The sequence below is a fragment of the Mesoplodon densirostris genome, chromosome 2 (genome assembly GCF_025265405.1).
Source record: "Mesoplodon densirostris isolate mMesDen1 chromosome 2, mMesDen1 primary haplotype, whole genome shotgun sequence".
Lineage (NCBI taxonomy): Eukaryota > Metazoa > Chordata > Mammalia > Artiodactyla > Ziphiidae > Mesoplodon > Mesoplodon densirostris.
In genome coordinates this window covers 115,746,774-115,770,765 of record NC_082662.1, presented here as the reverse complement: position 1 = coordinate 115,770,765, position 23,992 = coordinate 115,746,774, and the positions used below count along the sequence as shown (strand labels likewise).

The window sequence follows — 23,992 nt, the reverse complement described above, 5'->3', positions numbered from 1 at the left end:
GACATTTGGTACACTGGCCAGAAAGTGGGCCTCAGTGATCTTTAGAGTCATGAACCAACCTATTGGTGGCAGTGGTCCCTATCTCATTCTTTTGGTAACCACCTGGTTCCTTTATACCCCCAGCAAAGTGGAGTACTAGCAGTGATAGTCATGGTTTTTCTTGTCTCCTAATATTTTACTAACATTCCTAATTTATGTGTTATTTACCCTCAGATGGTATCGTGCTGAAATATATACATACCAAGTACTCCTTATATATCTCAGTATCGAGCTGAAACCAGGAAGGAGAGGTTAGGGGTGTGAGCTAGAGAAAAGCTTACCTGGTATTGTGGGTAGGGCTCTGGTCCCTGGAAAATGAAGGTTTTTCCATCCCCCACTGCCAGAAAAAGAGCTGTGCCTAGCTCATGGGCCTGTGTCTTCCATTAACAGTCAGATCTTAGGACCTGTCAGAGGAGTAGCCTCTGAAGGATAATTCTAGAGCTCTCTAACAGTAACTCCTCCTCCTCCCTCTGTCCCATTGTTTCTTGTTGGGGCCCAAAGGAAGGGTATTGATGATTGAAAGTCCTCCTGTATAGGTCCGAGAAGCCCTGCAGCATATCCCTGGCAAATATGAGGACTTCCTTCAGGTCATCTATGAATTTGAGTCAAATACTCAGAGGCAGACAGCTGTGGATCTCTACAAGAGCCTGCAAATCCTGCTCCAGGACTGGCCTCAGCTCTTGAAGGACTTTGCTGCTTTCCTATTGCCTGAGCAAGCCCTGGCCTGTGGATTAGTAAGTAGAGGGGCAAAGACAGCACACGAGGATTCTTGGGTCAGAGCAAGACTGGGATTGAATAGTGTTGATCAGCAGCGTTCCAGTCTCCTGACTGCTTCCAGTCAGATAGCCTTCCTCTAGCCCAAGGTCATAAGAGCCTTCTTCTTTTCAAGGGATGATCTTCCCAACCTGTGTTCTCTCATTTTCTTTACATGCAAAATGAGGGGGGTTTTCCTTTGTTTCCAGTGGAGACCTTAGGTAAATCGTATGCACTTTGCTTCTCACTGTTGTGAAACAGGCATTCATTCAACAAATATTTACTGAGTACCTACTATTTGTCAGGCAAAGTTCTAGGTACTAGGGATATAGTAATTATAAAAGACTAAAATCCTTGCCCTCATGGAGCTTATGTTCTCATGGAGCTTATGTTCTCATGGGGCAAGTTAGGTGATAAACAGTAAGACATATATATTGTAAATATGTATATATATATATATATATATATATATATAAAATAAAAATGATAGTGTATATATAAACAGTAAAATATATATAATGCTTTATAGTGAGAATGTTGCAGTTTTATACACGGTGGTCTGGGAAGGCCTGTAAGGTAAGGTGACATTTGAAATGTTGGAGAATAAGTGTCTGAACATGAGGAATATCCCACTAGTTCTGGGTGTCTGTCAAGATGGATAAACACAGGAATAAAGGATATAATGAGATTATTTTGAGAGTCTTAAAGCAGTTAAATGGTAATGGTATGATTATACATAATCTTCCTTTCTTGTATTATTATGCGGATCAAATGAGTATATATGTGAAAATTCTTTGTTAACCGTGAAATGTGTCTGATCTCACGATCCATGAAACAGTAAGCAACTTGAGATGTATAACTCTTGAATCTTTCATTTACATCTTAGTTTTCTTGGGTTGGTAGACCCCAGTGACCCAAGGTGGATAGATGCTAGAGTCTTGAAAAAAAAAAAGATCTCACAGGGAATTCCCTGGTGGTTCAGTGGTTAGGATTCGGCACTTTCACTGCCAGGGCCCGGGTTCAGTCCCTCACTGGGGAACTAAGATCCCACAAGTTGCGCAGCGCGGCCAAAAAGAAAAAAAAATGATCTCACAGTTGTAAACCAAAGCCTTGTTATTCCCCATGCCCCTAGCATATTTTTCTTGCTTCTTATGCTTAGAACCCTCAAGTCCTGCTCACACTGTATAGATGACTCCTCTTTTGCCCTCTTTCCACTCTTGTAGTTTGAGGAGCAGCAGGCTTTCGAGAAGAGTCGCAAGTTTCTTCGGCAGCTGGAAATTTGCTTTGCAGAGAACCCCTCACACCACCAAAAGATTATCAAGGTCCTCCAGAGCTGTGCAGACTGCTTGCCCCAGGAAATCACTGAGGTATTCTTTCCTGTCCTGCTTCCTTTCCATTGTCACCTGGGCTTTAGGCCCTTCATTCTCCCTTCCCTAACCTATTCCATATTCTCTTGCTTCTGAGCAGTGGACTTCGTGGAGGGGATGAAGAAGGCAAGGAATTTTTAGGCTTACCTAAAGCATAAAGCACTGGGGTGGGGTGGTTGCCACCTGAAACCAAAGCCTGACTGCTCCTCACAGGCTTACAGGTGCCGTAAGTGCCCTGGAAGGGAAGTTCGAGGAAGGAAGTGATGGTCTGGGTGGCGGGTGTGGGGAGGATTGGGTTGCTTCCTTGCTCTGCCTTGAGTTAGTGCCTGAGCTGGAGATCAGTAAGGCAGGGATAGAGAGTAGTGTCACTGGGAATCAAACCTGTTAATAATACAGGCATACCTAGCCAAGACATGGAAGCAACCTAAATGTCCATGGACAGAGGAATGGATAAAGAAGGTGTGGTATATATATACCATGGAATATTACTCAGCTATAAGAAAGAATGAAATAATGCCATTTGCAGCAACGTGGATGCAACTAGAGATTATCATACTAAGTGAAGTAAGCCAGACAGATGAAGACAAGTATCATGTGATGCCGCTTATATGTGGAATCTTAAAAAAAAAAAAAAAAGGTACAGATGAACTTATTTACAAAACAGAAATAGATCCACAGACATAGAAAACAAACTTACGGTTACTAAAGGGGAAAAGGGGGTGGGGGAGGGATAAATTAGGAGTTTGGGATTAACATATACACACTGTATAAAATAGATAACCAACAAGGACCTACTGTATAGCCTAGGGAACTATACTCAATATTTTGTAATAACCTCTAAGAGAAAAGAATCTGATAAAGAATGTGTGTGTGTGTGTGTGTAAACTGAATCACTGTACTGTACACCTGAAACTAACACAACATTGTAAATCATCTATACTTCGATAAAAAAATATACAGGCATACCTTGGAGATATTGCAGGTTCAGTCCCAGACCACCGCAATAGAGTGAATATTGCAATAAAGTGAGTCACATGAAGTTTTTGGTTACACAGTGTATGTGAGAGTTATGTTAACACTATACCTTAGTCTATTAAGTATGCAATAGCATTATGCTCTAAAAAATTTACACACGTTAAGTAAAAAATGCTCACCATCTGTAAATCCACTGTACTTCAATTAAAAAAAAATGCTAGGCTTCCCTGGTGGCACAGTGGTTAAGAATCCGCCTGCCAATGCAGGGGACATGGGTTCGAGCCCTGGTCCAGGAAGATCCCACATGCCGCGGAGCAGCTAAGCCCGCGAGCCACAACTGCTGAGCCTGCGTGCCACAACTACTGAAGCCCGCACACCTAGAGCCCGTGCTCCACAACAAGAGAAGCCACCACAATGAGAAGCCCGTGCTCTGCAACGAAGAGTAGGCCCCGCTCACTGCAACTAGAAAAAGCCCGCACACAGCAATCAAGACCCAATGCAGCCAAAAATAAATAAATTAATTTTAAAAAAATGCTAGTCATCATCTGAGTCTTTAGCAAGTTTGTAATCTTCTTGCTGCTGGAGGGTCTTGCCTCAGTGTCGATGGTGCTGACTGATCAAGGTGGTGGTTGCTGTAGGCTGGAGTGGATGTGGCAGTTTCAAACAACAAGGAAGTTTGCTCCATCGATTGGCCCTTCCTTTCATGAATGATTTCTCTATAGCCCGCAATGCTGTTTGATAGCATTTTACTTACAGTAGAACTTCTTTCAAAACTGGAGTCAGTCCTCTCAAACCTTGCCACTGCCTTATCAACTAAGTTTATGTAATATTATGTAGTATTATTATGTAATATTCTAAATCCTTTGTTGCCATTTCAACAATCTTCACAACATCTTCACCAGGAGTAGATTCCATTTCAGGAAACCACTTTCTTTGTTCATCTGCAAGAAGTAACTCCTTCTTATCTGTTCTGGTTTTGTCATGGGATTGCAGCAATTTAATCCCATCTTCAGGCTCTACTTCTATTTCTAGTTCTCTTGCTGTTTCTGCCACATCTGCAGTTACTTCCTCCACTAAAGTCTTGAACCCCTCAAAGTCATCTGTGAGAGTTGAAATCAACATCTTCCAAAAGCCTGTTAATGTTGACTATTTTTACCTCTTCCCATGAACCACGAATGTTCTTAACGGCATCTGGAATGGTGAATCTTTTCCAGAAGCTTTTCAATTTCCTTTGCCCAGATCCATCAGAGGAATCACTATCTGTGGCAGCTGTAGACTTATGAAATATATTTCTAAAGTACTGAGACTTGGAAGTCAAAATTACTCGTTGATCCATGGGCTACAGAATGGATGTTATGCTAGTGGGCATGAAAACAACATTAATCTCTTTGTACATCTCCATCAGAGCTCTTGGGTGACCAGGTACATTGTCACTGAGCAGTAATATTTTGAAAGGACTCTTTCCTGAGCAGTAGGTTTCAACAGTGGGCTTAAAATGTTCAGTAAACCATGTTGTCAACAGATGTGCTTTCATCCAGGCTTTGTTGTTCCAAATATTTATTTAATAATTTTTTAAAAAATTTATTTATTTTTGGCTGCATTTGGTCTTCATTGCTGTGCACAGGCGTTCTCTAGTTGCGGCGAGCAGGGACTACTCTTCGTTGTGGTGCGTGGGCTTCTCATCGCGGTGTCTTGTCTTGTTGCAGAGCATGGGCTCTAGGCATGTGGGCTTCAGTGGTTGTGGCATGAGGGCTCAGTAGTTGTGGCTCACGGTCTCTAAAGCGCAGGCTCAGTAGTTGTGGCACATGGGCTTAGTTGCTCTGCGGCATGTGGGATCTTCCTGGATCAGGGATCGAACCCGTGTCCCCTGCATTGTCAAGCATATTCTTAACCACTGCGCCACCAGGGAAGTCCCTGTTGTTCCATTTAAAAGAACAGAGGCAGAGTAGATTTAGCATAATGCGGAAGGACCCTAGGATTTTTGGAATGGTAAATGAGCATTGGCTTCAACTTAAAGTCACCGGCTGCATTAGCCCCTGACAAGAGAGAGTCAACCTGTTCTTTGAAGCTTTGAAGCCAGGCATTGACTTCTCCTCTCTAGCTATGAAAGTCCTAGATGGCATCTTCTTCCAATAAAAGGCTTTTTTGTACACTGAAAATCTGTTGTTTAGTGTAGCTACCTTCATTAATTATCTTAGATCTTCCAGATAACTTGTATCCTCTACATCAGCACTTGCTTCTTCATCTTGCACTTTTATGTTGTAGAGATGGCTTCTTTGCTTAAACTTTATGAACCACCTCTTCTACCTTCAGACTTTTATTCTGCAGTTTCCTCACCTCTCTCAGCCTTCATAGAACTGAAGAGAGGGCCTTGCTCTGGATTAGGCTTTGACTTAAGGAAATGTTACTGGTTTGATATTCTGGTTTGATCTTAGACTACAAAAACTTTCTCCATATCAGCAATAAGGTTGCTTTACTTTCTTATCAGTTGTCTGTTCACTGGAGTAGCACTTTTAATTTCCTTCACAAACTTTTCCTTTGCTTTCACAGCTTGGCTAACTGTTTGGCACAAGAGGCCTAGCTTTTGGCCTGTCTCGAGTTTAGACATGCCTTCCTCACTAAGCTTAATCATTTCTAACTTTTTTTTTTTTTTTTTTTTTTTTTTGCGGTACGCGGGCCTCTCACTGTTGTGGCCTCTCCTGTTGTGGAGCATAGGCTCCGGATGTGCAGGCTCAGCGGCCATGGCTCACGGGCCCAGCCGCTCCACAGCACGTGGGATCCTCCCGGACTGGGGCACGAACCTGCATCCCCTGCATCGGCAGGCGGACTCTCCACCACTGCTCCACCAGGGAAACCCCATTTCTAGCTTTTGATTTAAAGTGAGAGATGTGCGACTGTACCTTTCACTTGAACACTCTGAGGCTTTGTAGGGCCTAAGTGTTCAACTGAAATTGGCCTAATTGTCTCAGGGCATAGGGAGTCCCAAGGAGAGGGAGACAGATGGGGGAACAGTTGGTCGATGGAGTAGTCAGAACGTATACAGTGTTTTATCTTTTAAGTTCACTTCTCATATGGGTGTGGTTCATGGTGCCCCCAAACAATTACAGTAGTAATGTCAAAGATCAGTGATCACAGATCGCCATAATAAATATAATAATAATGAACAATTTTGAAATCCTGTGAGAATTACCAGAATGTGACACTGAGACATGAAATGAACAAATGGTGTTGGAAAAATGGTCCTGATAGATTTGCTCGACACAGCGTTGCCACGAACCTTCAATTTGTAAAAAACACAGTATCTGTGAGGTGCAGTAAAGCAAAGACACTAAAACCAGGTCTGCCTGTACCCCTGCTTTGTAGGCAAGTAAGGAGGGAGAAGAAGTTTAAGAGTTCTTAGCTATCAAAGAGAGGCTTCTGTGTGTCTCCCAGTTAACTAGGAAAGTAGAACCCAGAAGTATGTGGGATTGATTTGGAATGGTGGCCTAGAGAGGCTCTGGAGACTTTATCTTTCCTTCTGCAACTCTCCCCAGCTCAAGACACAGATGTGGCAGCTCCTCAAAGGCCATGACCACCTACAGGATGAGTTCTCCATCTTCTTTGACCATCTGCGCCCAGCAGCTAGCCGTATGGGTGACTTTGAAGAGATCAATTGGACTGAGGAGAAAGAGTATGAGGTACAGGCTGTGAGGCTGCTGTAGGGTTGTGAAGGGGGAAGGCCATGTGTAGAGGGATATCTGCCCAGAGTCTGTGTTGAGTGGCACCAACTCCTCCCCAGTTTGATGGCTTTGAAGAAGTGGCACTGCCTGATGTGGAAGAGGAAGAGGAACCTCCCAAGATACCCACAGCCTCAAAGAACAAAAGAAGAAAAGAGATTGGGGTCCAAAATCATGATAAGGTACACCAGGTTGTTGGGGATTATCCATCTTTCATGCATCAAGCCTTGAGTTTTCTGTCTGAGTGGTCCTCTGGCTTAGGGTAGTGCAAAAGCCTCTGTGATCTGAGGCAGTCATGGAGCAGGAACCAAAGGTCAGGCTGCTGTGGACATGCAGAGCCCATGGGAAGAACGGTGCAGCTGCTGAAGAGGTCCCACCCATGATTGCCTCATTAGAAGGATCTGTTTCTCTAGCTCAGAGCTATTTTTCTTGTCGTTGGGTCTTCTTCCTTTCTGTTCTTGCGAAAAAATAGAACCAGGATTCCTCATTTTAATAATAATGACAACAGCTAATACTGAGCTGTGTTCCAAAGTATCACGTGTCTCTTGTATTTTACATGGACTATTCACTCGGTTAACTCTCACAATAACCCTATGAAAAGATTGCTCTTGTTTGCATTTTATAGAACAGGAAACTGAATTGCAGAGAGGGGCCATTGCCAGGGTCTCATGGTTAATCAGAGGCAGTGCTAGGATCTGAGCCCACGTTGCCTGGCCCCAGAGTCTGCTTGTACCCACTGCTGTCTACTGCTCTTCAAGAAGTAGCCTTTTTAGTCCATTTCCCTTTACTACATGTCTTGTACTCTTTCTTCGGGAAAACTGCTTCTTAGTAGCTGAATGACCTTGAGCGATTTATTTAATCTCTCTTTGTTTCAGTTTCTTCATTGTCAGTGGGGATAATAATGGTACTTACGTCTTGGGTTTGTTGAACAGAGAGTATCATTGAGTGAGCCTTCCATATGTACAGAGCCCTCTCTCAAGGGGATTGGAGGAGAGGGGGGAGCTCAAGGCACAGGGAGACAGAAACAAAGACAGACGAGTGAGTAGATCGTATCTCATGAGGGAGCTCTCCAGTGACTTTGCCTCAGATTATATTTCACTTAAATATTTCTTGAAACATCTGGGCAATTGGGATATGTCAGTCTTTGCGTCATTTACAGATTGCTTCAGGGATTCATAGTAGGCTTTAATTGAGTTTGGGCATTGATTTCCCCAGGCAACGTGAAGAGATGGTGTATAATGAAAGAGAAAGGAAGTGGGGGAGGGCCTCAGGGGGCGGGATTGTTCAGATGGCTCACAACTTAGCTCCCTCTATTGGTACCAAAAATGCTTGGCAGTTAACCAAGCCCAAGTGTCTCCTAGGAGGCTGAGTGGCCAGATGGGGCCAAGGACTGTGCCTGCTCCTGCCATGAGGGAGGTCCTGACTCCAAGATGAAGAAGAGCAAGAGGAGAAGTTGTAGCCACTGCAGCAGCAAGGTGAGGAGGGAACTGGTACCAAGGGGTATCGGAGCTGCCTAGGGCAACCCCCAGGTTGCCTTGCTGTTTGGGGGTATTGTTTGCTACCACAGATGTGTACCTTATTGAATTCCTAAAAAGATTACATGTGGATAAGTAATATGCCGTACACATACACATTAGTGTGTGTATGCAAAATAAATAGAATCTTTAAAAATATATGTATAATGGATTTTCCTTTTTAAAGAGAATCTTGTAGGTGAAGCTTTTGGAATAGGGAAGAATCAACCAGTTCATATATTTCCCTCTTAGATTTTTTTTTTTTAACGAAACAAACCTGTGTGAGGAAAATAGCCTAAAGGTAATGCTGGTTCTCTAAAGTAGGGTTGGTCGGCAGCAGAAATACAGTCCTTGGTTAGAGGATTGGTAGAATCCAGCACTCTTTTTTGGGCCATTGAAAATAGTTGGAGCAGGCATGCATGTTGGTTGACTTGCTGAGCATCATGGCAGGGTTTCTTCCTTCGGTCGGCTCCTAAGACAGAAGAGGTCAGGAGACCCTTGACCCAGAAGGCCATCCCTGCAGGTCTGTGACAGCAAATCCTACAAGAGCAAGGAACCCCATGAGTTGGTGGGCGGCAGCCCCCACGGAGAGGCCAGTCCCGTGCCTGGTGCTAAGGAAGCTGGGCAGGGCAAGGATGTGATGGAGGAGGAAGCCCCAGAGGAGCGAGAAAGCACTGAGGCAACCCAGAGCAGGACTGGCAGGAGTACCAGAAAGGGAGAGATGCCTGTTCCAGGTGAGTGATCCAGCTGCCAGCCCAGCCTTTCTCCCTTTATTTCTGTCTCATTCTCACATACTTCAAGCAAGAACATCTTTGAGCCTGGATAACATTAGTTTTTTCAGGGATGGGCTACCACCTCTTTTACTAATAAACCAGTAGGAAATCCTTACTGTCCAGCCTTAATTTTCTTTCCTGTGGCCTCAATCCTCTTGCAGAAATAAGAGTGCTACAAATCAACACAATCCAGCATTTTCTTTTTTAAAAAAAATATAAATTTATTTATTTATTTTTGGTTGCGTTGGGTTTTTGTTGCTGTGCATGGGCTTTCTCTAGTTATGCTAGTGGGGCTACTCTTCCTTACGGTGCGCAGGCTTCTCATTGCGGTGGCTTCTCTTGTTGCAGAGCACGGGCTGTAGGCGCACGGGCTTCAGTAGTTGTGGCTCGTGGGCTCTAGAGCACAGGCTCAGTAGTTGTGGCTCACGGGCTTAGTTTCTCTGCGGCATGTGGGATCTTCCTGGGCCAGGGCTCGAACCTGTGTCCCCTGCATTGGCGGGTGGATTCTTAACCACTGCGCCACCAGGAAGTCCCAGCATTTTCTTCTTGTGTTCCCATTCCTTCCCCTTGTCTCCAGATCCTCTATGGTCTGCATTCTAAAGCCTCAGCCATTCTCAGCTTTGGCATTCGGACTTCGTATCTTTATATAAGCGACCCTAGCCCCCACCCTCACCTCACTCTTGGACCTTAGAACTTTATCACGGTAGCTTGCCAGAGTGACCCCATGGTGATTTGTGTCCTTAGATGCATTGTGGGCCTGTCCATACCCTTAAATCCTTATTTTCCTCCTAAACAGGATTGGCAGCAGGGAGCACTTCACTGTCTCCTCAAGAAGTGACTTTTACAGACCAGCTCCTCCTCGATGGCCCACCGCCCTGCTCACCAGAGACTCCTCAGCTTCCCTCCAAAACTGGAACTGTGCTGTGTGCTGTTAGGAGTAACCAGGCTGGGCCTGAGGTTCTCTCCTGCCCCAGGGCATCCCCCAGACTTCAGGATGAGGGCGAGGGCCATAAGCCAGGGCGTGAGTCACAGGCTTCCATGCTGGTCTGGAATGCTTCAGAAACTGAGAAATTGCCCGGAAACGTTGAACCCCCTGCTTCCTTCCCGAGTCCTGTTTCCTCAAGGACCGGAGACTTAGCAGGGAGACAGGTATCTGGGAAACCAGATACTCAGGAGAGCTGGCTGCCTTCCAGTAGAGCTGGGGTGACAGCGGATGGGGTGTCTCCTGTCCATGAATCTTCTTCATCAGGAACTGACACCTCAGAGATTTCTCCCAAAGTCCCTAGAGGAGGTTTGGCTAAAGACAGTGGAATACAGGGCAAGGGTCCAGTGGGGGAGCCGCAGACGAAGGCCACGGAAGCTACAGTGTGTGCCAACAACAGCAAGGTCAGCTCCACGGGGGAAAAGGTTGTCCTGTGGACAAGGTAGGTGGGGATGGATGTGTTTAGAAAGTTCATGGAACACACCCATGTTACTGATTTAGATTAATTGTCTTATGTGGATTCCAGGGAAGCTGACCGCGTGATTCTGACCATGTGCCAGGAGCAAGGAGCACAGCCACAGACTTTTAGCATCATCTCCCAGCAGCTGGGAAATAAGACCCCTACTGAGGTAAGTAGGGGAAACCCTGCTAGAGCTTCAAGCTCCAGAGGAACCAAGGAAAGGAAGAGGACAGGTTGGCCAACTAAGAGGTGATTAGTGATTATAAAGGTCTGCCCTGAGGAAGACCTTGATTTGTCAGCGTGGTTAGTCGTGGCTCTAGAAGAGAGAGGGCATTGAATTTTGAGGTAGAAGCCCCAGGGATTGCACTCTAGTTTTGTTTTTAGAAGGAATGTGACTTTGGGCAAAATGTTTAGCCTTTTAACTGGAGTTTCCTTATCTATAAGGAGGGCACAGCCCTCACTGCCTTACTGTGTAGAACAAACAAGATTGTTCAAGTTAGTATATAGTGCTTAGTAAATGTTAAAATGTTACTAACTTAAGAAAGGTGAATGCAAGCCGCCTCCCCTCCTCCTAGGTTTCCCATCGTTTTCGAGAACTCATGCAGCTCTTCCACACAGCCTGCGAGGCCAGCTCCGAGGATGAGGACGATGCGACCAGTACCAGCAATACAGACCAGCTGTCTGACCACGGGGACCTTCTGTCTGAGGAAGAGCTGGATGAGTGGGACCCTGGGAGCTTGAGGGTGTCATCTGCACAGGATCGAACCCAATAGGCACCCTGATCGGGGGAAGGGTGGCTGTACTTTGCTTGTAAAACCCTTGAGCTCAGTGTGAGGAGCTGGCAGAGCAGGGGGCTAGGGACAAGGACAGTGGCAGGCTGGGGGTTGGATGGCCCTGCCATCCTGTGTGTCTTTTATGAAGACCTTAGAAATCTACGTTGTAAAGAACATTGAGGGAGAGTGCAGCGCAATTCCTTTTCTGTGTGCTTTTTTCTTTTCTTTTTTGTCTGGTGGTACATATTTATTGTTGTGTGATCTGATCACAGTGTTTCTAAATGTAATAAATGCGTATGTTGGTGTAGCCAGTCCCAAGACACTGAGCTCCTGCATCCAGCAGTTTTTATTGTAAACTAGCTCTTTCCTTTTCTTGGAGCTTTAGTCCATGAGGCTGTCGCCACTCTGGTAGCACTGGGCCAGGCTGCGTAGCTCCTGCAGCGTCTCCTCTAGGTCATCCTGTTCCACTCCAGCGTCCATGAAGCTGGCCCAGCGCCGCAGGTCGAGTCTGGCGAGATCTTTGGCCAAATCTCCCAGGGTCCGGTTCAAGGATGAGGAGGAGCAGAGGGCCCCGAGCACTGGGATGCTCTCCACCGCTGCAGAGGGAGGGAAACGGGAGCCCTGTGAGTGGAACACTGTTCTACCCTTGGTCTGTTGCACACACTGGGAAGTCTGGGCTTCTGGTAGACTTGATTATATAGTAAACTCAGTAAGTTTTGTGTCCTCTCCCCTTTGTATACCAGCACTCCAGAGGAAGAACACTTCTCTCAGGAGCCATAGAGTTAATAAAGGAGTGTTAAACTGGGAATTTCCAAAGTACCTTTATCCAGGAAGGGGTATAGCAAAACTCTCCCATGCTTGAAAACCTCTTGGTTTTCTTCACCTCCTACATACCTGCCCCTGTTGGGGGACCATCCAGAACCAAACCCTGCTGGCTGAGGCTTGAGGAGAAGAGGTAGGGGTAAGGAGGAACCACCTTACAGGGAGTCAGCAGCAGATGAGAAGAGCTGTGGGGCAAGAGGACAGCAGCTGAATGAGAAGAAGTCAGGGGAGGTCGGAGGTCTGGGAGGAGAGCAGGAGCAAGTGTTATACTGACCTCCTGACTCTAGGCTGCTGCCGCTGCAAATACTGGGCCAAGACTTCTTCCCCGGTGGTGCACGCGTGGAGGGGGGAGGGCAGGGGTGTCCCTGGGGTGAGCTGACTGCCAGAACAAAGCCAAAACCACCTTTAATCTGTGGCAGCATGAATGAGAAACTAGGACTTAGGTTCTCAGGCCATCAGCTGGATCGGGATGCTCACAGCCTTTGTTTTCTTTTAAGTGGGCCAGAGGGAAGGAGAGCAGGGCAGTGCCGTTAGAACACCCAGAGGTATGAGAAAAGGATGTGAAACAAAAGTCTGACAGGGGCTCCTAAGGACCACCAGCCCTCACCTGGTGTGGCATGCTCTGTCTAGACCCCTCAGCACCACGGACTGGGCAAAGCAGCACGTTCCAGAAGGGTCCCCACACGCAGACAGTGGGGTCCATGGGGTGGCCTCTCCAAGCTGCATCAGCGTATCAGGGAGGGACTGGCTTGGAACTAAGGGGAAGGGGATGGTTGCTCCTGCTGTGACCACCTAAAGATAAGGAAGAAATCAAGTTATAGAGCTTTTTCTCAGCTCTGACCCATCTCCTCACAAAGCTTAATACCTTTTTCCCAGAGAAGTTCAGCGTATCAGCCAGATGAACCATGGAAACTGGTGAGGAGCATAGGCGATAAGGAACAGTGACTGTGTCCAGGGCTGTAGCCAGGATGGCGCCACAGTGGAAGGGCAGAGCGGCCTGTAAAGAGGATACAGAGAAGAGCACTTGGCCTTCTGGGTGTGGAAAAGAGTGTGGAGGCAGAATAGTAATGGCAGAGAGGCCCGCATGCTTTGGGACAAAGCAGGCGTGTGTCTGGCCCAGGGCTGGATAAGCATAGGACAATGTCATCTAAGAGGCCACATCAGAGCCGAGTTCAAGCTGAGGCTTCAAGAATAGAGCCAGTAGCAGATAAAGGCTGACTCGGCGAGCGTGTGCGCGTGCGCGTGCGCACTGTCCTGTCGCTAGCTGCAGTCAGAACAAGAGCATCGAGCCTTACATCATATTGCAGGTGAGGGAAGTTGACAGGTGGCTCAGGTTGCAGCCCCAGGCTCCCACCCAAGGATAAGGGGCAGACCAGAGAGCTGTGAGCAGACAGGTGCACCAGACCGAAAGCTGTGTTTAACAGACGGTAGATGTTTTTCTGGGGCTCCTGGTAAAAGAAATGAGAGTAGTTTGTTTTAACCAACTTTCTCACTGGGCTATCCTCATTTCTCCCTCCTTACCCTATGACCGTTTCTCCCCACAAGAACTACTCACCCCGAGGTGGTACGGACCAGGGAGCAGGCCCCAGGTTATTATTCCCCGCCCTGAATACTCGTCTTGTAGCAACTCTGCGGCCTTGGCGCCTACCCCAGAGAAGCCATTGTGCAGGTCACACAGGATCTGGAAGCCCTGGAGAGAGGTGGATGGTGAAAGTCAGCAGGATGAGGGGAGTTTCTCCCCAAGTGCCCGCCATGCCACGCAGCTACCTGCAGGTAGTCGCACTCCTCCATGTAGAAGTGCAGCCTGTCCTCCAGCTCTTCCAGGTACTTGGGTTCCTTCAGGACACTCTCCCCTTGGCCAAAAGCCTCCAGGCGACCTACTTCCCTGCCATGCATAAACACAGTCCAGGATTTACAGGACTTCCCCACTTCCATCCCTCCGCCCAAGAGCTCTTGTATTGGAGGAAGGCAGGGAAGATGGCCTCAAGAGCCTCATCCAACATTAGTGGGGACCCAGTTTCTTGCCTCACAGCCTCTGGGGCCCTCCATACCCATCATGGTTGTACTTCTGAATCATACAGATGCTCCGGGGATGGAGATGGACTCTGAGAAAGTCTGACCAGACTCTGATGCTGCCCTCTGTGGGGATAACTGGTTTTGGAGTTGTAGCGGTGGTGAATGGTGGGGGACCTGAAGAAAAAGCAGAGGAAACGTACCTTTCTCCATGTTCCTGCTCTGCCCCATTCCCCATTTTGCAGTATCTGGAGAAGTCTCACCTTTGCCATTGGGAATGGATTTGACCCTCCAGATACCATCACTATTCAGCACTCCCTGGGCGGGATGAGAAAATCTACATTTAGGTCCAGGCCGTCTAGACGCAAAAGTTGATTTATCCTCCCTGATTTTGCTGGCCACACCCTACAACCTCCTTTCTGTTCACGTACTCACAGTCCTTTAGTAGGAGAAAAAAGTGCTTTTCCTTAAAATACCATTCTAGGGCATTTAAGATGGCTAAAGTTCTCTTTTTCTCTGCCCCAGTGGAGGCACTCTGGTTGTAGCACTGGGCTTAAAAGTTCAGGGCAGGGCTTCCCTGGTGGCGCAGTGGTTGAGAATCCGCTTGCCGATGCAGGGGATACGGGTTCGTGCCCCGGTTCGGGAAGATTCCACATGCCGCGGAGCAGCTTGGGCCCGTGAGCCATGGCCGCTGGGCCTGTGCGTCCGGAGCCTGTGTTCGGCAACGGGAGAGGCCACAGCAGCGAGAGGCCCGCGTACCGCCAAAAAAAAAAAAGTTCAGGGCAGAGGCCCTCACCTCTGCAGTCAGGAGGTCCTGGAGATAAGGGTTCTTGGGATAGATTTCCTCTTTGTGTGTGGTGAGCTTCCCTTGCCTGAAAGAAATTGGAGATTGATCATCGTGTCAGTTTCCCTGAGTTCTCCAGCTTCCTATGTTCCTTCCCAATTCCTCTCCAAACATCACAAGTACCATGCTATTGCAGCATCTAGCTGTTTGTCCCTGTAGAGTCCACCTTCTTGTTTTAGGGAGCTCAGACTACCTGTAGAGAAATAACAGACAATGTTACGTAAAGCCCTGTCCCTCCCATCGTTCAGCTAACCTTCCTCTGATCACATGACAACCTGCTGTCATCATCACTCCAGCACTTGGCCCCTCCAAGCTTTCTTGATTAGACATGGGTTGAAAAAAACCCTTGCCTAGGAGAATGCAGATTCCATCCTTCATTTCCCAGCTTAGTCCTTAGCTTTGGGACCTGGGCAAAGACCACACCCAGTGGTTCTACGGGAGCGCCACAGTTCAACATCTCACTGTGTCTAGGGACAAGTAGCCCATTCCAGAGATAGCTCTTGAACGGAATAAAATTTTGCTTTCTTGCATCCCCTCAGGTGTTGGCATACTGTGGTTAGCTCTCCCTATGGCTCCTCATCTCTGTTCCTTCAGCCTAGTATAGTCGGGGTCAAGGAACTTGACGCGAACGGATGCTAGAGACTCCACACGCGAAGGGGAACACTGGAAATTGGCTGACTCCAGCCACCACCTAACCCTTCAGATCCATGAGTATAAGTCTCGGCGTGTAAGTCTCTTGGCCGTGTAACGTCCGGCCGGTCCGGTACAGGACGTCGGGGCACAGCTCTCCCGGCGGTTCTTTGGCATCGGTCGGCCTGCACAGCGCAGCATCCTGGGGAGGCACAGAGGAAGGACTGGACTCGGGTGGTGAGAGGAACAGGCCGGAAGCAAGGACTGGAGATCCGGGAAGGTTCAGCTGAGGCAGCCGCCCAGAGACCTTACCTGCTGGTTCCACCAGTGCGCTCCCACGAAACCCGCAAAATGTCCCAACTGCAAAGTGAGCACCTCCCGGACCCCGCCAGCCATGCTGCGCGGCTCCTCTGGGTAGCACAGCCACAGCCTGCCCACTCGCTGCTCCTTGCCGATTGGCTCAGCAGACTTGTGGGTGGGGCCTCATTCCCGGCGTCCTATTGGCCCATAAACACATCCTTTCCCATAGGATAAACGATTCGTTGGGCTTTAATGACACCGCTCCTCATACCCCGCCTCTTCCTGGCGTGGAACAGTCTTGCTTATCAGTCGTTGTTGTCGAGGGGCGGGGCGCAGTGGCGCAGGCCGGAAGTTGTGGGCACCAGGGCTCAAGCGACATGCTGAAGCGTTCTTGGCGCTGGGTTCTTTGCCTCCCCCGTGGGTTTCCTGGCGCGGCTCAGTAAAGATTCTCCTACATACTCCTGACGGCTCTTGCAGCTGTTGTGTCCTTTTTCACAGGATACTTCTGCTGGCTAATAGCGACTCAGGCAAAAAATAAAACCTTGCCAGAAAACTAGACGCTACCCTAAAGCCTCACATGTGTCCTCTCCTTCCTGTCCAAAACTCACAGCCTTCCTGACTTCTAACCCTGTGGACTGGCTCGCTCTGTCTATCTATGTATATAATGTAAGTCAATCAGAGTACATATTCTTTTGCGTCTGCCTTTTGCTCAATATTGTTAACTTCTTCCCTGTTCTTGCATATACTTATAGTTCATTTTCATTGCTTCAGAATGCCATTGTAGAAATATACCTCAAATGATCTAATCTGCTGATAATAGACTTTGGAATTGTTTCCAGTTTGGGGCTATTAGGTGCTACAGTTAACATTCTTGTGCATGTGGACATGCACACATTTCTGTTGTGTATATACCTAGGAGTGTAATTGTTGGATCATAAGGATGGGTATGTTTGAATACGGTAAATAACACCAAACTTTTCTAAATTTACCAATTTACAATTTCACCACCAGTGTAGGAGTGTTTTCAGGTGATGTTCCATAACCTTGTCAACATTAAAAATTTTTAGTCCATATCATTGGTTTTAGTTTTCCTGATTATTAGTGAGATTAAGAGCACCTTTTTATGTTTATCACCATTAGAATAGCCACTTCTGTGAAGTGCATGTTCAAGTCTCTTGCCCATTTTTTGGGGTCATCTCATCCATTTGTAGGAGTAAGTTCTTTATTCTGAATACAAGCCCTTTGTCAGTTACTTGTGTTGAAAATATCTTCTCCCACTGAAGTATATTAACTCTTCCGCTATGATTGTCTATCTCCTTGTAATTTTGTCAGTTTTTATTTTCTTAGGCTATGTTATTACTGCATACTACTTTACAGTTTTATTTTCCTGATGGATTGAAACTTCCACCATTATAAATTATATCTCTTTTTCTCAAATAATGCTATTTTACCTTAATATCTACTTTGATAGTAATATAGATGAACCAGCTTTCTTTTGGTGTTTGCACAGTGTATCTTTTTTTGACTCGCAACTTTAATTTGTCTCTTGAAGACAGTATACTATACGCCAGAAGCAAACACCAAGTGGGATTATACATGCATGTGCTTTATTGGGGAAATGCCTGTGTGGGAACATCTCAGGAAACCAGAAGAGGCTGGGAGAGCCTCAGACCTTGATGAAGGTATGAACCTGGTGAAGAATAGAGGGAAGGAAGAAATCTGACTGCAGTTTTTTTTTTTAACACGCTTATTGAGGTATTATTTATATACAATAAATGATATTGAGGTGTCACTTATATGCATCTTAAGTGTATGATTTTGTAAATAAAGTTGTGCAGTCATCACCACAATTCAGTTTTAAAGCATTTACATCATCCCCCAAAGATTCTTCCTGTGTGATTACAGGTAAACCCTGTTCCTACCTCTAACACCAGGCAACCACTGATTTACTTTTGCCGTTATAGATTTGCCATTTCTGGATGTTTCATATAATCATACAAATGTATTTTTTGTGTGTTTGGAGTCTCAGCGTAAGGTTTTTGAGTTCCCATGTTGTAGTATGTATTAGTATTTTGCTCATTTTTGGTTATCCGTTTACAAGTCGATGGATATTTGGATTATTTTTACTTTTTAGCTATTATGAATAATGTTGCTATGAATAGTCTCATGCTGCTTGAACACAAGTCTTTGTGTGGACATATTTTCATTTCTTTAGGGTAGATACTTAGTGGTGGAGTTGCTGGGTCATGTGATAACTTCGTGCTTAACATTTTTAGGAACTGCCAAACTGTTTTCTAAAATTATATTTCCATTTTTTATTTCCACTGGAAATGTTCAAGGGTTCCTTTTTTTTCCTGCACCCCGCAGCTTATGGGATCTTAGTTCCCTGACAAGGGATTGAACCCAGGCCCTTGGTAGTGAGAGCACTGAGTCCTAACCACTGGACCACCAGGGAATTCCCATGGAGGGTTCCTTTTTCTCCACATCCTCCCCAACACTTGTTATTGTTGTCTTTTTGGTTTGTAGCCATTCTAGTGGGTGTGAGGTGGTATCTTACTGTGGTTTCGATTTGCTCCTGATCAGTAGTGATGTTGAGCATCTTTTCATTATCCTGTCAGCCACTTGTATGTCTTTTCTTTTTTTAAGTTTTTCATTAAAAAAAAATAAATTTACTTTTGGCTGCGTTGGGTCTTCATTGCTGTGCATGGGCTTTCTCTAGTTGTGGTGAGTGGGGGCTACTCTTCACTGTGGTGCATGGGCTTCTGCTTCTCGTTGCAGTGGCTTCTCTTGTTATGGAGCATGGGCTGTAGGTGCGCGGGCTGAGTAGTTGTGGCTTGTAGGCTCTAGAGCACAGGCTCAGTAGTTGTGGCGCATAGGCTTAGTTGCTCCGTGGCATGTGGGATCTTCCCAGACCAGGGATCAAACCCGTGTCCCCTGCATTGGCAGGCGGATTCTCAACCACTGCACCACCAGGGAAGTCCCCAGAATTACTTTCTTAATTTCATTTTTGGATTTTTCACTGCTAGTATAGAGAAATACAATTGGTTTTTGTGTATTAATCTTGTATTGTTGTGACCTTGACCTTGTTGAACTTGTTTTTAGTTCTAGTAGATTATTCTGAGATTTCCTAAGGTTTTCCATATACAGGAATATGTCATCTGAAAATAAAGACAGTTTTGCTTACTTTTCATTCTGCATTCAGTCCACCTGAGTGATGAAGAAAAGCCCCAAGAGACCAGCTGTGCAGCAGGCTTAGCATGGAGACAAAAAAAATTGGGGCATGAGGATCAGGTCTGCAGTAGAAGGATCTTAAGAAAAAAAGGGGACTGGATAGGGTAGATTATGATAGAGTATTTGGAAAAAAATTAAGAATCCATATTTAGCAAATTGCAAAAGTAATGAGGCAATTCTTCAGTAAGGATTTTGTACATAAATGATAGTATAGTCATACAGCTTACTATTCCACATTCATGAAAGAGAATAAGGCATATTGATTATGAGCTTGGCCTCCCCAAGATGGAAGCCAATTTCCCAGCCTCATTTACAGTTAAGGATCAGGCTTGTCAATCAGATTCAGGTCCTGTCCAGCGTCTGGTAAGGGTAAGAGCAGTGGCATCTTGCTTTTTTGGGGGAGGCAGCAGCACTGGTTTCTGGGGGCTGTAGCTGCCATTATCATTAGTATAGGCTGCAGTGTCAATGGTCATAGTAGCACTGGTGACGTTATCACAGCAGACCCTCCCCTGTTGTGGTTAGGATGTTGTCCGTGGCTGCTGAGTTTGTGACAGTGTCCCTCTTGGAGGTTCTGTGTGCTACCTGTTTCCTTTTCTTTTTAAATTGCTTAGAGCAGGCACTCGATTTATATGAAAAACTCCTGACAGGTACAATTTCCAAGATACCTGGAAACACCAAGGTATAGAAGAGTAAGTACACTATTGTGATTAAAAAAATGCATATTTTTTAAGAATTTTGTCTCTATAATTTGATTGCCTCTAGAAAAGGGAGCTGAGAGGAAACGAGCCTGATTTTCCATGAAATGTTTTTGCATGGTTTGAACTTTGTAACCCATACATGGCAAAAATAAAGGCATAGTGAAGCCACTGAATGACATTAAGGGAATTGCATGATGTGCTGTGTTTAGAGAGCTCACTCAGGCAACCCAGTGAAAGACAGACTGGAGGGAGGAGCCAAGGGTAGGTGGCAGAGAAACAAATTAGCAAATGATTATAGTAACTCAAACAAGAAGCGATGGGGTTATGAAAGGCAGTGGTAGTAAGGATGGAGAGGAGGAAGTGAGTCTGAGCTATTGAAAAGACAGATCTCAAGGCTTGACTATCTGTATTGGGAGGCGTATCCGTCAGGGTTCAGTCAGAGAAGCAGAACTATATTAAAAGGGATTTGTTAAATGGATTCAAGCTTTCCAACTGTGGGAGCTGGTTAAGCAGTCTCTATAAGGCTGTTATCTTTGAGTCTGATGCTAGAACATCAGTCTAGCTCAAGTGTCTGGGGATTGGGTCAGGGATGGAGGTTTTATTTTTGACAGGGAATCCTTGAGGATAGGGTAGGGGCAGCTGGCTCTCTAGTGAAAAATGCTGATATACATTCAGACTCTCTTCGCATAGTAATTGTTCAAATAAAGCATTAATAAAATCCAAGTTGTAAATAGTAGCTACCTATCATTTAATGGGGGCCTACTATGTGTGAGGCACTTGACATTTATTATGCGACTTAATTCTCACAAAATCCCTGAAAGTTTGGCATTATTATTACCTTTACATAAGGTGAAACAGAGATAAGGTAAAATTAGAGAAGGAAATAGGCTAAGACAGTTAGCTAATAAGCAGCAGATCTAGGAATCAAACTTCTCACTCTTTAGAACCAACAACCTGGGTACGGTGAGAGACTCAGACTCTTCTGAAATTGATGAGTCACTATTTTCTCAAATCTCAGAACGATGGTACACAGATAGTACTATTCTACATGGATTAAAGATGTTAATTCACTACATACAATGTATGCTGTAGGGGTTTAGAACTTACATCTTTCAGGAACCTGTAGAAAGGGGCTGTGCTATACAAAGTTGCCAGACAGCTGGAGTTTGAGGAAAGTTCTCAGGGACCATTGATAAAAGAGTAAATAGGAAGTGAATGGTCTGGGAGGGAGAAGTTAAGCTGTGAGTCTCAATCTCCTAAATTGAATAAAGTCTGGAAAATTTCTGTAGAATTTAGTCTCAACAAGCAGAACGCCAAAGAAATGCAATTCGGCCAGTCTGAAGGCTCTTTCCATCTTATAAATATAACACAACACTTTAAGAAAGATACTTAATTTAATTTTTTAGGAAAAGCTACGTGATTATTTAAAATGTGAAAACCACAACTAATAAACTGATGTTAGTTTCAGGACATCTTATTGCCACCACAGTCACATCACAAGGAACCCACTGCGACGAAGGCTGGGAGCCGACTGCAGTCCTGTCCGATCCCGTAAGTGCACGTGCCTGGCTGCTCTTCTTGTGTACTGCAGGACTCCCCCATCTGATTGGGTCCATTTGAAGAAACGTCCATTGTCTTCCACGTACCCTGTGACCATGGCTTAGAGGTAGGCACAGAGCCGCTCCAGCTGCCCGGGATTCCTGTTACTTAGGAATAGCAACTCCTTTTTCCCTTCTTCTGTATGAGCTAAAGTGGAGTCAAACACAGATAACTGGCAGTTTTCTCCTGTAGCATTGTGTTACTCAGCAAATTCTGTAGTCAAAGGCTACGTTACCCAGATTATGTTCTGATATAATTAACACTCCCAAAACCTCACTTCTAGGCCCTTTATTCCACCCGCCAGTATTATTTTTTTCTATGCATGATTTCCTTTTCTGCCTCTGTTCCTCCAACCATCATCTCTCTCTCCCTCTGTTTCAAGACTATCCTCTGGACTTTAAGGACTTTGTCAAATCTCTCAACCCCCACCCCGTCTTTTTTTTTTTTAGCGGTACACGGGCCTCTCACTGCTGTGGCCTCTCCCATTGTGGAGCACAGGCTCCGGACGCCCAGGCTCAGCGGCCATGGCTCACGGGCCCAGCCGCTCCGCGGCATGTGGGATCTTCCCCGACTGGGGCACGAACCCGCGTCCCCCGCATCGGCAGGCGGACTCTCAACCACTGCGCCACCAGGGAAGCCCCTCAACCCCCTTTTAGAAATCTCTCCATTGTGCCTCCTAACTCATCATGCTGCAGCTGCTTTATACTCTTCCCCCTATTCCTTTAATAACCTATTCCAACTGCAGCTAATTCTCTATGTGACAGAACCACCTTTATTTTTCCTCTACACGCCGCCCCCCAACACACCCACAACCCACCCAGAACTGAGGGCAAGGGTTAAATGAGCAGCTGGAACACTTTCATCTACAAATACTAGGACAGGTATAGCACGGATTTGGTTTGGTGCTGGAGTAGCCTCTCACACAGCATCAGTTGTTCTGGTGGTGTCCTACCTAGCATATGAGCCTCTCAATGCAAGTGTGTTAACGATGAATAAATGTGACAGTGAGAGTGTGGCAGCAACCCAATCACCTGGAAACTGCCAGTGGCTGGGTTCGTTCTCACCTCTTCTGTTAGCATGAGCATCTTATTCTAGACTAACGTGAGAATTTTAGGGAGAGATATAATGTCTCTTGTAAATCAAACTTTAACCAACCCCACACCTTCTGTACCATGTAATTAGCCAGAAAGAAGTCAAGATAAAGGGAAAAAAAGATGAAGTACAAATTACAGGCTGCTGCTGAGGGAAGAAGATATCAATGCTCTGACTCAGTGGGATTCTTCTGTGAGAGGGAAAAGCTAAGCAACTGACCTTTCTCATGTTGAAGCCAATTGTTCTCCAAATAATAGTGAATACAACTTTCAAATTCCTTTGGGTTATAGTTGGAAACCAGGATGGGAATAAAGGGATCCAGGGCGTCAAATCCCTCCTGGAGAAGAAAAAGGATACAGTATTCGTTAAGTGACAAATCAGTATTTATTTAAACACTCTGAGGTTAAGGTCCTTGATTCTGTTCTCTTCTCCTCTACTCCACATTCTCTGGGGCCGGCTACCCTTGCTCTACATGGCCACAAATACACTTAAAAAAGAGAGAACGCTTGAGGCCAGGGGAGGCCGGGGGGCAGGGGCGGGAATGCCACCTGAGAGTGTACACACAGAATCGTATACGTGTTTGAATTTTTTTTACAGTTCTAACTTCAATAGTCAACAACAGTTTTTTTTTTTTTTTGTGGTATGCGGGCCTCTCACTGTTGTGGCCTCCCCCGCTGCGGAGCACAGGCTCCGGACGCGCAGGCTCCGGACGCGCAGGCTCAGCGGCCATGGCTCACGGGCCCAGCCGCTCCGCGGCATATGGGATCCTCCCAGACCGGGGCACGAACCCGTATCCCCTGCATCGGCAGGCGGACTCTCAACCACTTGCGCCACCAGGGAGGCCCTCAACAACAGTTTTGATAGTTCATATACTCAAAAAAATTAAACAAAATGACAAGGATGGGGGAAAAGATCCTATATAAACTAAAACAAATGAATCAAACTATTTCAAAGCTCAAACATAACACTGAAGGGAGGAGGGAAACTAACCCAAACTAACTTCTGAACAGAATATTTGAACGAAAGACCCTTAGGCTAAAGATAAAAACTGCTCTAAAACATATTGAGCCTAAATAAAACAAGTAAAAAAAAAAAATTTGCCCTCTAGTTTGCAGCTTATTTGTATAGAGGCAAGGTTTAGCAATTCTGAAACTACTTTTACTATAATTTAAGATTGAGCTAATATGTAAATACACCGTGCATGAGAGATTATCATTGGAGAAGAGGGTTACAAATGTGGATGTGTATATATAAACACATATATGCATATAGCACATATACATGTATGTCTGTATATATGAATAGTGCATATATCTACTTACTAACTCTGCTGGAGGGCCTAGAAGAAGTGACACCCACATCCCAGTAGCAATAAGTATACCTAGCACTCAGGTCTTGGTTTCTAAATACC

General features: G+C 45.7%; 3 protein-coding genes across 7 annotated transcripts in view; 1 reads left to right on the top strand and 2 right to left on the bottom strand.

Moving 5' to 3' along the window:
• The window catches only part of GON4L (gon-4 like), a 93,546-nt gene extending 81,481 nt beyond the window's left edge, over positions 1-12,065 (top strand). For all 4 annotated transcript variants that reach the window (XM_060090707.1, XM_060090706.1, XM_060090708.1 and 1 more), the window contains 9 exons: positions 576-773; positions 2,016-2,159; positions 6,668-6,811; positions 6,913-7,032; positions 8,212-8,325; positions 8,888-9,098; positions 9,934-10,561; positions 10,646-10,748; positions 11,155-12,065. In XM_060090707.1, the coding sequence (XP_059946690.1) occupies positions 576-773; positions 2,016-2,159; positions 6,668-6,811; positions 6,913-7,032; positions 8,212-8,325; positions 8,888-9,098; positions 9,934-10,561; positions 10,646-10,748; positions 11,155-11,352 (1,860 nt within the window). In that variant the 3' untranslated portion in view covers positions 11,353-12,065. The remainder of the gene's footprint in view (positions 1-575; positions 774-2,015; positions 2,160-6,667; positions 6,812-6,912; positions 7,033-8,211; positions 8,326-8,887; positions 9,099-9,933; positions 10,562-10,645; positions 10,749-11,154) is intronic.
• MSTO1 (misato mitochondrial distribution and morphology regulator 1) lies at positions 11,554-16,092 on the bottom strand. 2 transcript variants are annotated; one of them, XM_060090709.1, is made up of 14 exons: positions 15,974-16,092; positions 15,728-15,863; positions 15,155-15,224; positions 14,984-15,059; positions 14,451-14,505; positions 14,226-14,364; positions 13,942-14,059; positions 13,730-13,864; positions 13,470-13,622; positions 13,040-13,171; positions 12,782-12,966; positions 12,449-12,553; positions 12,247-12,359; positions 11,554-11,948 (listed from the first exon to the last, which is right to left on the bottom strand). In XM_060090709.1, exons 1-14 carry the CDS (start codon positions 16,055-16,057, stop codon positions 11,734-11,736), a joined length of 1,716 nt encoding a protein of 571 aa, XP_059946692.1. In that variant the 5' UTR covers positions 16,058-16,092; the 3' UTR covers positions 11,554-11,733. The 2 variants fall into 2 exon arrangements, with proteins under 2 accessions (XP_059946692.1, XP_059946693.1); XM_060090710.1 differs by lacking the exon at positions 13,040-13,171.
• A 5,173-nt stretch (positions 16,093-21,265) lies between these two features.
• DAP3 (death associated protein 3) overlaps positions 21,266-23,992 on the bottom strand; it is a 29,500-nt gene continuing 26,773 nt past the window's right edge. The window contains exons 12-13 of the mRNA XM_060090704.1: positions 22,801-22,918; positions 21,266-21,636 (exon numbers count right to left, since the gene is read on the bottom strand). Coding sequence (XP_059946687.1) covers positions 21,551-21,636; positions 22,801-22,918 — 204 coding nt within the window. The 3' untranslated portion in view covers positions 21,266-21,550. The remainder of the gene's footprint in view (positions 21,637-22,800; positions 22,919-23,992) is intronic.

Coding starts and splice junctions, on each gene's coding strand:
- MSTO1 (XM_060090709.1), bottom strand. CDS start 16,057: ATGGCTGGCGGGGTCCGGGAGGTGCTCACTTTGCAGTTGGGACATTTT. Junction 15,225..15,727: donor TATACTCATGGATCTGAAGG/GTTAGGTGGTGG, acceptor ATTTCTCTACAG/GTAGTCTGAGCTCCCTAAAA. Junction 14,365..14,450: donor ATCCATTCCCAATGGCAAAG/GTGAGACTTCTC, acceptor CTTTTTCTTCAG/GTCCCCCACCATTCACCACC.